This window comes from Neophocaena asiaeorientalis, unplaced genomic scaffold, assembly GCF_003031525.2.
Source record: "Neophocaena asiaeorientalis asiaeorientalis breed wild unplaced genomic scaffold, Neophocaena_asiaeorientalis_V1.1 scaffold7, whole genome shotgun sequence".
Taxonomy (NCBI): Eukaryota; Metazoa; Chordata; class Mammalia; order Artiodactyla; family Phocoenidae; genus Neophocaena; species Neophocaena asiaeorientalis.
In genome coordinates, this window is record NW_020185337.1 from 20,508,680 (window position 1) to 20,523,154 (window position 14,475).

At 41.3% G+C, this 14,475-nt stretch overlaps 1 protein-coding gene across 3 annotated transcripts in view; it reads right to left on the reverse strand.

Annotated features, from left to right (window-relative positions):
- Positions 1 to 4,598: 4,598 nt before the first annotated feature.
- MEPE (matrix extracellular phosphoglycoprotein) overlaps positions 4,599 to 14,475 on the reverse strand; it is a 13,980-nt gene continuing 4,103 nt past the window's right edge. The window contains exons 3-5 of one of the 3 annotated variants that reach the window (XM_024736215.1): positions 12,207 to 12,260; positions 11,159 to 11,251; positions 4,599 to 6,435 (exon numbers count right to left, since the gene is read on the reverse strand). In XM_024736215.1, coding sequence (XP_024591983.1) covers positions 4,972 to 6,435; positions 11,159 to 11,251; positions 12,207 to 12,260 — 1,611 coding nt within the window. In that variant the 3' untranslated portion in view covers positions 4,599 to 4,971. Of the gene's footprint in view, positions 6,439 to 11,158; positions 11,252 to 12,206; positions 12,261 to 14,475 lie in introns of all 3 variants that reach the window. The other 2 variants (XM_024736216.1, XM_024736217.1) reach the window with 2 other exon arrangements.

Sequence of the window (14,475 nt, forward strand, 5' to 3'; positions counted from 1 at the left end):
GCCATGGTTCACGGGCCCAGCAGCTCCGCGGCATGTGGGATCTTCCCGGACCGGGGCACGAGCCCGCGTCCCCTGCATTGGCAGGCGGACTCTCAACCACTGCGCCACCAGGGAAGCCCTGAAGTTGTTTTTGAAACGCAGGCTTCATAGTGTCTTAAAAACTAATGCATCTTGAGTATCTACTTGGTTGAAAATGGGTCCTAATAAGACTGAGTGAGAGGGACTTCCCTGGTGGCGTAGTGGTTAAGAATTTGCCTGCCAATTCAGGGGACATGTGTTCGAACCCTGGTCCAGGAAGATCCCACATGCTGTGGAGCAACTAAGCTCGTACGCCACAACTACTGAGCCTGCGCTCTAGAGCCAGACATCCACAACTACTGAGCCCGTGTGCCACAACTACTGAAGCCCACATGCCTAGAACCCATGCTCTGCAACAAGAGAGGCCAGTGTAATGAGAAGCCCGCACACTGTAACAAAGAGTAGCCCCCACTTGCTGCAACTAGAGAAAGGTCACATGCATCAACGAAGACCCAATGCAGCCAAAAATAAATAAATAAAAGTAAATAAATAAATTTATTAAAAAAAGACTGAGTGAGGAGACAAGGTTGTTTCTTATGGATTATAGCAGTTGCCCTTAAGTTGTCCCTACATCCAGTCTTCTGCCTTCCAACTCCCCCTACCCAGTCTTTCTTAAGCTCTAAAATATATGTAGTATAATTTAAAGTCATTGACTATCAAGCCCTCATTTGCCCGTTAAAGCTCACTGTCAGCAGCCCTTCTGCGTGCGTAATACCTCAAGGAAAATGGATTTTACTAATCTTTGCTCTTTCCTTCAGCTAGAGTTCATCTCTTTCCTCAGAACCCCTATAATCACTTTATGTTTCTATTATTGAACTTACCACAGTCTGCCTTGTATCTTTTCTATCCCTTTCTTCTTGACTAAATTACAGTCTTAATAAGAGCCAAGCGCATCTCTTTTCTTCTGACCCCCATGTAGTTTTGTAAAATGTGGTCCTTCAGTAAATGCTCTTCAACTGACCTGAATGTTATATCAAACAGGATCATGTATCTTGACTGGCTGGAGTTGCCAAGAACAGTTTAATTAGGGCTACAAAATCAAGGTAGATATTTACAAGCTGAGAAATCTAAAACAGTGAGGCTGGAGAGAGTAGCAGATGCGGAAATAAATTCCATAGCCTGGTGTGATCTTTTCTTTTTGGGCACAAGGTGGCAGACAGTGCCCACTTCAGTAATTGCATGCAAGGCAGCTTAGTGAGGCGGAAATTTTCTGCCCTAGTTTGGAAATCTATGTTTACTTTAAAAAAAAAAGAAAAAAAGTGAAGCTAGTGCAGCTTGATGGCTGAAACCTGGGTTTGGATGAAGCACAGACCCACTATCTGACTGCAGGCTGTGCTCCCGGATCTCTGGTCCTTCTGTTTGGGACTCACCCCTCCATGTCTGCATCATCCCTTAGCAACGTATCATGGATATTGAAACATTTAGAGTTTCCCTTAAATGGATGAAGGAAATCAAATGTTGTCAGTGTTTTGAATAAATATGCATGAACACTGAGGCTTGGAAGGAGGAAACAAAATCTGACCAGAGAATTGAAATGTACAGTTTCCACACTAGGTAGCAGACTAGGACAGACAATCTTTGGAAGGTCCCACCTATAATCACCCAAAGAAAACATTAGTTTTTCTCTATCAGCTCATTTTTTTGTCTCTACAACAGCAAGTGTTTTTCATGTGATCAGACCTTTCACATGTAAAGGTCTGATACAATCTAGATATAACTATAGCAGGTTGATTTCAATTCATTTATCTGCGATTTAAATGCTAGTATAGTTTTCTTCACTTCATTAATTGCCTTCAGTCCTTTAAAAAAGCAAAGTACCTGTACTAGGAATAGTTTACTTGGGAATTCTGATTGTGACTAATTTATTAGGTGATATGTTAAGTGTTTCTGTTGATACTGGTTTCTGTTATACCCAGGAGATGGAGAAGAACTGAGGGGGAAAAAGTATTCCTTGTGTGCAGATTCTAAGAAGCATTTCTTTCAGGTTCTCTCTCTTTAGAGATATATGTGTATGTGTGTGTGTGTGTGTATATATATATATATATATATATATATATACACACACACACATACACATACACATGCTTACATATTCATATATGTGCATACATATATACATACACTCTCCATGTGTATGTCTCTATATACATACATTCATATATATAATGTATATTATGTATTATGTCTGTCTGTGTGACAAACATATGGTAGTACAGTGAGTGTTTAAGAGCAGAGACACTGGAGCTTGACTGCCTGGATACAAATCCTAGCTTACTAGTTGGATCATTTTCTAACAGTTCTATGCCTCAGTTTTCTCATCTGTAAATGGGGATAATAACACTACTTGTGTAATAGGGTGGCTGTGCAGATTAGAGGATTTAACAGAGCATGGCACATGTTAGCCATTGTTATTTGAGTGTAACTGATTTATCCCATAGCTTATACTACAGCTTTTATTTAGTTAAAAAAAATGTACCTTCTATCTACCCAATGTGGGAGTTTAGATTTTTTGAAAGCACCATAATGTGGTATTGACATTGACTTGTATTCGTTTGTGTTATATAGATTATTCAACTCGATAATTAAGGTGCTGTACAGAAAGTGTCAGTCATGATTTCTCTTTGGGAACTTTCGTCTCAAAGAGACAAGAGAAATAATATGCACCTTGATTACTGTATTCCCTATCTCTCTCTCTCTTTCTTCTTCTCTTAGCCCTTCTCCTTGAGAAGAATGTCAAAAATGGAGAGGTGTATTCATTAGGAATTCAACTCAGCTATCAATAACCACCAAAACAGCAGTTGCTTAACAAATCGAGAATTGTTGAAGGAAAGAAGCTGATGGGGATGGTTGAGAGACATCTCTGTGATTCTTCTGTCCTTTTGTGTTAGAAAACCTACACTCCTCCTATCTCGTTTACTCTCACACTGCTATCACATTCACACTTCTGACACCAGATGTATGGGTCTTTTTCCCCACACCAAGTATGTCTGTGACCCTAGCTGGGTGTCCCCAAATTTAACTCAGTTCTGACACTATCTACCCAGAGATAGTGTCCGATCTCACAGATTAGGGGCTCAGTCCTACAAGACTGCCTCCGTCCCCCACTTCAGATGCCAATGGCAAGTCCACATTGTCACTTGTGCTTCCAACCTATTGCCTGTTGATTGGAGGTTCCCAATACCCCCTCCTTGGGTTCCATTAATTTGCTAGAGTGGCTCACAGAACTGAGGAAAACAGTTTATTACTGTTTACCAGTTTATTGTAAAGTGATATGATAAAAGATACAGATGAACAACCAGATGGAAGAGACGTGTAAGGCAAGTTCTGTGGGAAGGGATGCCGAGCTTTCATGCCCCTCTCTGGGTGAGCTATTCTCCTATGATGTGTTCACACAACATGGACCCTCTCTGAACTCCACATTTTGGGGATTTTTATGGAGGTTTCATCACATAGGCATAATCAACTATAAACTCCATTTCCAGCCCCTCTCCCCTCTCTGCAGAATAGGGGGTAGGGTTGAAAATTTCAAGCTTCTAATCGTGGCTGGGTCTTTCTGGTGCCCACTCAGAGTCACCTCATTAGAACAAAAGACACTGCTATCACCCAGGAGATCCAAAGGGATTTAGGAACTCTGTGTCAGGAACTAGGGTCAAAGACCAAATATTAGAACAAAAGATGGTCCTAGTGCTCTTATCACTTAGGAAATTACAAGGGTTTTAGTAGTTCTGTGCCAGGAACTGGGAACAGATACATATATGTGTGTGTGTGTGTGTATACACACACACACACACACACACACACACATATATATATATATATATATATATATATTTTCCTATTATCTCATGCCCTTCCTTCATGGTCACAGAATGGCTGCTGCACCTCCAGGCTCCATGTTGATGTTGATATTAAGCAAAGAAGAATAGGGTAAGAAAAAAAGGACAGGTGGTACTAACTGTGTACACTCTCTTACCAAGAAGACAAAAAGCCTTCCAGAACTCCACTCCTCTCTCTGACCAGGAGACTTAGGGTTAATTTCCAGAATGGTGTCACAAGGCTATTAGCTGAAAAAGCATCTACGCTAAAAGCCAGAAAAAAGGAATAGGGCTGAGATGATTTGGAATCAGCCGATGAGTAATGTCTGCCGAAGTAAGTTTTCGTCCTGGTTTCGCACTTGTGCTTCTCCTTCTCAAGTTCTCCCTGTTGCCCTCCCTCCACCCCATTCACCTCTTTGTCTAGAAGGAGGTAGAACTGAGAAAAGTGATAACCTGGAGAGTTGCTTCAGGAAATAAAACTTGCTTTACTAGAAGTTATAAACGTGCAACAGAGGAAAGAGCATAGAAGGACATGAAGCAGGGTATCTTTATTAGAGCAGAAGCCAAAGGAACCACTGGCTGGAGCAGAGTGGGATGTAGGGAGGCTCTCAGGCTTTACCCAGTGGATTCATTTCATAGCACTGCCTTTGCCAGAGGCAGAACTAATCCTGTTGTGTCTGAAATGGAGCACCGCAGACAACAGACTTCCTTATAGATCATTTAATTACAGATTATCATATGAGAGAGATTGTTTTTCATGTCTACAGAGCAAACAACAAAGGAAGGGTTTTGTGACACAACCTATTTTTAAATGGTATCTATTCAAATGTTACCTATTCCATGAATTCTTTTTCCTTAAAAAAGCGTCATAACTTTGAATAGGACTTCATAAAGCATCATAACTTTGAATAGGATTTCATACTGTGACCATTAAAATAGCAACAATTCTCCCCAGGAGGCCAGGTTTCTTGGCTTATTCAATTCCTGGCTCTGTCCATCTGATCTGCTGTCAGGTGGCTCCCCTTTATACTGTTAAGTCACAGTTGACCAAGTATCATCTTTATCCTGCTGGGAATTTCTAGTCACCATCGCTGTCACTGGAACTTCCACTGTCAGATGACTCACTACTGTCATGCTTTTTAGGGGGGCGAAACCTCCTATTGGAATGGGGCTTTCTGTAACCCCAGGAACCTCTGCTTTGCGACACACCCTTGTTCTGCATAGAATTATTTTGTCTGTGGGGCACAGAATAATTTTTCCTGCTGTGCGTTATTATGGTCCCTTCATTATTGGGGCCATTATGGGAACCTATTTCCTTTTTAATTTCATTATCAAGACCACGAGAAGGAATGAACTGGCCCTGACCTTTGCCCTTGCTCGGAAATCTTTGTTTTTCATTTGAGGTCACTTGATTCCTTTTAGAATGTTCTGTATCTTTTCTACTACTACCTTTGCCATTTTTCGGAATTTCATTAGTACTTTCAGCTCCATCACTACCGCCATCTTTTCTTTTGTCTTCTGTGGGTGCGTGAGGGTAATGAAACTCTATTTCCCCTTGACGAGCATTTTGGCTGCCGCCATCCACTCTGCTTCCTTCTTCTCCAGAGAGTTTCTTAAAATCGGTGCTACCTATGATGTTGTTGTTGCCCTCCACCAGGCTTACATCAGCAGCATTTGCCTTTTGGGCTGTTTCATCCCTGGTTCCAATGGTATTTCCGCCATTCCCTTCTTTCTCTGGGATCTCATTATAACCTGGTCCTCTCGCATCAGGATTAATGGTCTCAGCTTCACTTGGGCTGGAAAACTCTGTTTGAATATCTGTACCTTCTCGGTCAGGACGAACAGCATCTCCTTTACCAGAAATGTCTTTAAAAGGTGGACCATCTCCACTGAAAGGAGAGATACTGTCTTCCTGCCCTTGGAGATCTGGATAACCACTGCCTTCAAAGTCGCTGGAGACCTGTTTGGCTTTGGGGAGCTGTTTTAGACAGTCCATGTTGTGTTGGATACGGTGGGTACTTTTGCTTTTTACTGGAATATTCTGGGCTTGGGAATCTCTTTGATGATTCTTCTTAATTTTTGAGGGGGCTTTAGCATAATTGGCACCTGCTGGAACTTGGCTTAAAACATTCCGGGCTTTGTTCTCCTTGTTTTCTTCCCTCAAGAGTTCAGTCACAGCCCCTGGCTCCATTATGTGGTGCATGTTATTTCTGATGAGAGCTTTGCCGTATTCTTCTTGGTCATGTAGTTTGCTAAGAGCATTGTCTCCATCCTCAGTCCCACGATTCCCAGTCGATTCAGGATAAATGGACGTCTTCAGGTCATTGTGGACATTTTCTTTGTTACTAATCCTGTAGTCTTTCTTCATTGTCTGTCTATCTTCCAGAAGATTTTGAGATTTAGTGCTTTTGTTATTTTCATTGGTTCCAGGGAGGGACACGTCTTTCTCTTTTTCTCGGACAATGTTTTCTTGAGGCACTGGCTCTTGATTTCCTCTCTGGCCAGAATGGGGAAGAGCAATATTGTCTTTGTTCTTTTCTTCCTGCTAAAGTGTAATTTTCAACATAAAGTGGTTATTTTATGTTAAACTTTTAAAATTTAATAATTCTTAGGCAATAATAATAAAAAATTAAAAAACCCCACCAGATACTTAATAAAAAGAGTCTTTTAACTCAATAGAGATTTGTTGGTAGAGATAATTCTGGAATGGCCAAAGCAGGTTTCACGGAGAAAGAAGGATGAGAAAGGCTTGAAGAGTGGGTAAGGTTCAAATACATGTAAGGAAAATGGTGAGACCATCTTAAGAGTAAGTGGCATATTCACATGTTTGGAAACAGGAAACATTTGAAAGATAATATGAATAACATTATAAGGCTGGAGTAGAGAAATCCTAAAGAGAATAATAAAGAAGAGAATCCAAATAAGAGAAATAAGTTTGGAAATATAGATTAGGGCCTAATTTTAAAGGAGGACCTGACTTTAAAGAGGACACTGTGGTCCTCATCTTGTGACTAGTGACACATTGCAAGTGAAATGAAGTTCATCTTTCAAACATGATTTTTCTTGCTGTCATTCTCTCTCTCTCTCTCTCTCTCCCTCCCCCCACTCCCATTCTCTCTCTTTGCTTTCACCCTGGTCTTCAAAGGTATAAATCTTTTCCTCTTCTCTTTTTTCTCAACAGAAAATATACAAATAGAAGAATCTAGGTTCTGACATCCAAAGGAAATATTTTTAAGCAGGTGTTGGCCACCCTAGCTTTTGTCTGAAAAAGGATTCGTTAATTTTATTTTTTTCCCTCTTTTGTCATGTAATAAACCAGATTTGATAGTCTGGGTCAGTAGTTCTCAAATTTAGCATTTCTCGTAACTATTCGGAAGGCTTACTAAAACGGAGACTGTTGGACCCAACGGCCAGAGTTTCTGATTCAGTGGGCTTGGGGTGGGGCTCTGGAATCTGCATTTATGACAAGTTCCCAGCCAATGCTGATGCTGCTGGTCTGTGACCACCTTTGGAGAACCACTCTTCTGGATCCTAAGTTTAAGTAATGAGGTCCGGATGAGAAAAGTCCCTGAGACAATAATGGGATGAAAAGGAGAAAGTGGAGAAGAAGGGTAGAGTGTTTATGCCTGTATCTCAATTTGTCCTTTTTTTGGGGGGGGTGGGGAAAGGTCTGTAAAATGCTGCTTCATAGGCTGCACCTTACCAACTCGAGGTACAGCCAAGGTGCAAGGAGCTTGAACAATGTGGTCAAGAAGAAAGAGGGGCTGAGATTGATTTTGCCCACACCACTCATTGTTTCTCTGTGGCACAGGCTAGATATGGAAGCATCTGAGAATGGCTAGGAGCTTTCCAGAGGGAGTGAAGTGGCTCTAGAAGGAGCAAAGTAGATGGAGTATATATACTAGGAACAAATGTGAGTCATACGCGAACAAAGGGGGGTCTACATTGTCCGTGAGAGCCAGGAGAGCCTGAATCACCGCTGCCCCAAGGCTGTACTGTCTGGTCCTAAGCTACCGTAGCCAGTGGCTTCATCTTAGGACACCAGCAGGGCAAGCAGTACGCAAGGGGTCGAGCAACATTGTCCCGTCCATGTCCGAGGATCCCACGTCTTCCTCTCCACTGTGGCTTGAGCCGTGTGTGTACATATGGTATATGGTATACGCTGGACGGTGTAGGCCACCCCCAACTCCCTCACGTGCGTGCACGCCATCTTAGGGGAAGAAGGAGCATCTGAGCATTTTTATCCAAAAGGGACTGGAGGGCTTCCTTAAAGAACTATTTCCATGAGTAGATAACCTTAAGTTTAAACAGGTTGAATTTAAATTAATTTCTGCACACTCCCTACCCTTTCATTAGCCCACAGGTAGGAGCTCTTGAGCAACGGAACAATTATAGACAGAATAAATACCGTACTTTCTCTCCACCACAGACCTGTAGGGTGAGCTGAAATTTACAACACCACCGCCGCATAGACCTCTGAACTGGCGGGTAACGTGAGATCAAAATAAGAGATATTTCTTGAGGAACTGGGACATGTAAGAAGTTGGGCTGGGTGCTACATGTTCTAAGCAATACCTGATGATTTATTGAATGGCAGAGGCAGCAGTCCTGCAGGGGTATGGAGGGTGGGCGTGAGGTGGTGTGACAGAGACCTTGTATTCAATCAGGGTCTGCACAGACAGAGGGTCAGAGCTTTGTAGAACCTGGGACTCCAGGCATAAGAATTTGGTTTTATTTTGCAAGGGATGAAGAGCTAGTGAAAGTGCATGACCAAGAGATTAACAAAATAAAAATCAGAGGTTTAGGAGGAATTGTGGTAAGAAAGGACAGTCCGGAGGTTGCTGCAGTGTCCAGGAATGAGATGTAATCACTCGGATTAGGATATGCCAAAGAAAAATGTCACAAAGGAAAGTCGTCTACTGGTGCCCAAATAGAAGAAGGGTTAATACCTAGAACGTTGACATGCAAAAATGAAGACAAGAGAAAAAGATAACTTTAATATTAGACGTGTTGACGTCGATGGGATATAGAACCTAAGCTCAAAAAGCAACATCCAGTTAGAGACTGAGTTGGGTGTCACAGCCTCCCAGCCCACGTCCTTTCCAGTTTCTATGACCTATGGTCAGCTTGAACATCCTTGAACATTTTATGAGCTAATTGCTTGTTACTTTTCATGTCAGATCTTTTCATTTATGGATATTCTAATTTCTTCAAGTTTTTTTTAAACCTGCAGCTAGTAACTAGTATCCGTTTTTTTCCTGATGCAGCAGTCTTTAAGGTTATTTCCTCTTTCACATAAAACCCTTCCAGGAAAGTCCAGGTTTTCTCCATATTCACTGGGTGCTTTCTCTTCTCCAGGTTGACATGTGCAGAGGCTCTTATTAGGTCACTATGTTCAGATCCATCCTCAAATAGGAGTACTGTTCTGCTTGGAAGACTGCCTGCTTTTATACATAAATCTTATTAATGTTGGAAGCTGTGGGGAATTGTTGACTCAGCTCACACTTGAACCTCAAGATAAAAATGGTTTACAGAAGTGCCCTCTATTCTTACAAAGCTGGCTCACACGCAGTATACAAAGGTTCCAAAGAGTAGTATTTTTAAGATATAACTTGAAATGACTTATTTGGGGAGAGTTATCATTATTCACTAATCTTTTATATTGGCAGGTATATTCTGAAAATAGATAAGGTTTTCTCATGAGGAAAAGTATAATAGAAAAAAAACGTTAGAGTGAATTATTTCTGAATAAAAAGTATTTTAAACATTTGACCTATTTTAAGACATTCCATCTGGGAAATTTTTACACAGACATTTCTATTTTCCTTTGCAAGTAAGTTCATTGGCTCACTGCTAATATACACTTTTGAGTTAAACAGTTGCATTATAATAATTCCTTCTTAATTTTTTCCCCTCCCTGTTCTGAAGTGGGAAGTTTCATTTTACATTCGGTGTTTTTACTGCTTTTAAAACAGTAACGTGTACACTAATGAATTGTGTACCTTTCTTTAAAGACTGAAGTTTTTATAAATAAAACATGAAACAACTTTTAAATTGTGATGTGTGATGGTCGATCATTTTTGCACTGCTTATGTTAAATGACTTCCTGGGGCACCGTTTACTGTATGATGGTTGTACAGTCAGTTGGCTGATCTGCTTTTCTGTCTCCATGCCTTACCTCATATTATTCTTTTCATGGAGAACAGTCTCTCCCCACAAATGTTTGCTCAAACCCTACTCATCCTCCAAGGTCCAGTTCGCTTATTTCCATTACGTAGCTTTTCCTGAACACCACACTAGGAACTAATCTTTTCTGCTCCAAGCCCTGAAGCATGACTTTTTGGGTACCACTCACATAGCACTTTGCACATTCTGTCTCGGGTTATAATAATTTTTGTAAGCACCTTTTGTTTCTTTTCTAACTCTAAAATCCTGCAGAGAAAGCGTTAAGTTTTCTCAATCATTTTATCTCTCATAATATCTTGCACAACAGGAAGCTCTCAGCATGGATTTGTTACAACCAATAAGTTCAAAAGGCAGCTAGCTTTAGAGGTGCTAAGTCTTCGAGATGCGTATAAAGAATATTGAGCAGAACAGAATAACATTCTGAAGGGAAACTACTACTTTCATGGGGAATGAGGCCAGATTTGAAGAAAGTAAACAGTCCTTTTGCTGATGGCATTTTAAACTGTTTCTAGCTCTGTGGCCAGTGAGTCTGCAGGAAAGGACTGAGTGAAAAGAATTATTGTTTTATTCCAGTGACAATGCCCTTATTCTTTCTCTTCCAAGCATCCTGACACAGATGGCATCATCTGTGGGATGAATTTAAGGGACACTAAAATGTGCCGCTTTTTAGGCCAAAATGGTTTCTTTCTAATCCATTCCCCCCTGCCGCATTAGAGCATATGGTAGAATATGTCCAGAAAACCTCCTTACAAAGGATCAAAGTTTATTCGGAAGCAATAACATGAAAAACTCAATGGGTGTCCAGTATCCACCAGCACCACATCTGCTGTGGCAGGTCCTGAAGCAGGGCAGCGTTTGGGCCAGGGCATGCGGTAGCCCATCTGTGTCAGGAAGACACTGGGACACAGAGTTCCATAGCAGAGACGCTCCGGGAGCCTGGGACCGTGGGAAAAAGATAAAGGCACCAGCCGTAGACAGAAACCCCAGAGAAGGCAAAAGTCAACTTTGTCTTCCCTACAGCTTCACCTCATGTTTGTCCAGAGTTTGGATCATGATAAAATCACTAGGATTCTGCTTACCTTCGCATCAGTTTGATTTTTCCTCCCAGACGAGGTATAAACATACTTGAAAAGATAATACCCATGTTTCTCATGGTGGCCCTTGTACATTATCTACAAAAACACAACATTACATTAAGGTGGGTTTATCTCTTACGAAGAAGTTTTCTGGCTCTCTTTTTGATAGTACAAGGTATTTTTAACTTGGGTCGAGTCTATTTCTGCATCTAACAAGTGGTGGTACATCTGATAACCGCAGGATGGCGTGTGTCAGCCAGTTCCTCAAGAGAGCAGCTTGTTCCTTTCTTTTCTATCTCTAAGTCTGTTTTCCCTGAGGACGACTGTCAAACAGTTCTCTCCCCCAGGGTGTATCAATCTTGTTACCAAATTTCAATGGAAATGGAGCACTTGGACATATCTTCGGGTAGGAGGAGGCAGAGGGGTGAGGTGAAAGGCAGATTTTACAGTATTCATGCTGATGGCAAATTGGCAAAACTCCCAGCATGAACATTCAGACTCCTAAGCTTGTGGCTTTTGCCTTTGCAGTTTTCAGCTGAGATAGAGAGCGGAAGATTGTTAGTTTTTAGAACAGAATTTTCTGAGACTGCAAGAAGAAACCGTGGTAGGCAGAAGTAAGTTGCAATTTGGTGACACGAAAAGCTGAAGGTACTCATTTAACTTTCTGGTTGCCTCTGGAAAACTAACTCCACGTACACGGAATTTCCCCATGAAGACTCGTTAACTCACTTCCCTTTGTTTTCTCCCTCATTTATCTCTCTGTTCTCACGTACGTGTGTGGGAAAATATTGTTCGCTAATAACAATATCCCAGAACTTTTACTCATCCCTCTGAAGGAAGAAATCATTGAAGAGAAAGAATTCCCATTCAGAAGGCTTTTCTCTTTTCTATCACACATTGTGTGAATTAAAGTGCCAAAATTATGCTGTATAATTTTTCCATTTCCATTCTGGGTACACAAGAATATTTTGACGGTTAAAAATGTCCTCTTATTGACTTTTCTCTTTACAGAGTTGGAAGGGGTGTATTTGAGAAGAATAATTCTGTTTACCCTCTGTTCTTCCACAGAGTCTTGCTTCATTTTCTCAGCCTGTGGTTGCAATGTCTGAAAGGAAACAAGAAATAATAAAACTTCACTAAACACTTCTTTCTTTCATTTCTTCAAACAGTGAATGTTTCCTTTCTTCTTCTCTCACTGGGGCGTATTATTCAATGTGGAAAATCATTCTGACTCAAAGACGATGGGCACACACATCACATTTGTTTCTGTATTGAAGGAGGATGCCGACCTTCCTCCCCCAGAGGGAGATAGTGCCGGCTCCACTACGGAACCACGTTCAAGTGCAGGAGAACAGCTGAGTTGGGAGGGGTGGCACTCCAGGTGAAAAAGCGTGGATGTCATTGGTATCCACTGAAAAAGCTTTCCCTGGCACACTGGGAGTGTTCAGTATCAGTGAACCAAAATCAGAGTTGAGTGATGTGGATTGCATGTGCGTTGATTGTATAAGTTCAGTCATTGCTATTCGAGTTAAGGTAAGATGGTCCAGCAAGAGTGAAACCATAGCCCTGCACCTAAGGGGAAGGAAACCACCTGAGGATGGCGCTTCATTGTTGCCAGTTACCTGGGCAGTTTTTTCTTTCAGGAAGAGGGAAAATGACATTTTGAAAGGTTGTGTATTATAGAATGTGAGATACAGAATGACACTATAAACCATTAAGCTTTCCATTACTTCCACTATTAAAAATCCAGAATTTTACCTAACATCAAAACCAAGAAAATTACGTCTTTTTTTTTTTTTTTTTTTTTTTTGGGGGCCCGCGAGCCTCTCACTGTTGTGGCCTCTCCCATTGCGGAGCACAGGCTCCGGACGCGCAGGCTCAGCGGCCATGGCTCACATACCCAGCCGCTCCACGGCACGTGGGATCTTGCCGGACCGAGGCACGAACCCGTGTCCCCTGCATCGGCAGGCGGACTCTCAACCACTGCGCCACCAGGGAAGCCCTAGAAAATTACTTGTTTTCAATTCCGCAATAATTTTTCTCCCCTAACTGCGTATTTTATAATTCTACCCTTTATTGCCCTCTGCTGATGTCGGTTCTTGTGTGATCTTTTGTGCATATAAATTTAGAGCATCGCATAACTCCTCAGAAATATCAAAACAGTTAAAATCGTTCTGGAAATGGGGGTATAGGAAAGAGAAAAAATAAAAAACGAGATGGGTAGATACTAAGCAAAAGAAAGAAATGACAGTTTGGGGTATTCGGTGTTTTCTTACAGAAGACACACACAACATGTATTAAAAGCATACTTGATGGTATGTTAAATACAGTTCACGATAATAAATCATGAACTTACAACAAGGTAACATAACAAAGTCTTTATAGTCTAATTGCATATCAATGAATATTAATTGAATTGCATGGCCCAACAATCATCTTTTATATTCTTGCACTTAAAGTTTTGTTTTTTAAGGAAACAAGAATGTCACCCTTAAATATGTCTTTTTGACATAAAAATTATTTTGAGCTGAAGGCAATTAAGAAGTAGAACATGTGGAAAAACCTTCCCCTTTTCTGCCTAAAGGCAGGAAATAAATTCTCCTTTTACTAGAGACAAACTCTTATCAGTCCAGAGATGGCACAGAAGAATCTTCAAACAAATCTTGTTAAACTAACCCTAATCTTCCTAGTTAGGGAAGAGAAGGACTCCATAGTCCTACCTGGATTTCCCCTATCCCCTTTATCTTGCCAGTTCTTCACAAATGTATTGTTTCTTTGTCTAAAAGGTATAAAATCTTCCTGCTCTGGTCACTTCTTTGGGTCCTCATTCTCTTGTGAAGGGCTTTCATGTACATGTAAAACTTTAATGTGCTCTTCTCCTATTAATCTGTCTTTCTCAGTTGAATTTTCAAACCCAGGCAGTGACTCAAAGAGGGTTGAGGAAAACCTTTTCCTCCCCTACAGTTTGAATTTTGATTATGATTCCAGAACATATGTAAGTGGCTTAGTACATACTAATTTCTGATACCACCGATCTGTCATTAAGTACTTTAGATAATTACTCAGATAGAATCCATATCTGAAAGAAAACATTACAGTTAGCCCTTCGTCATTCCAAATTTGTCTGTGTCCTTGCCGAACCTCTTTCATTTGAAATCTGCCCCCCTCCTTCCCCACCCGCCGCCCTTCACACCCACTTGGCAGCTCTCCTGCCCTTGAACGTGGCCCTGAAATGGAGACGGCATTGTTTCCCTCGGTCGAAGAAGACTGGCATCCTCTTTTCTTTTTTTTTTTTTTTTGTGTACGTGGCCCCCCCCCCG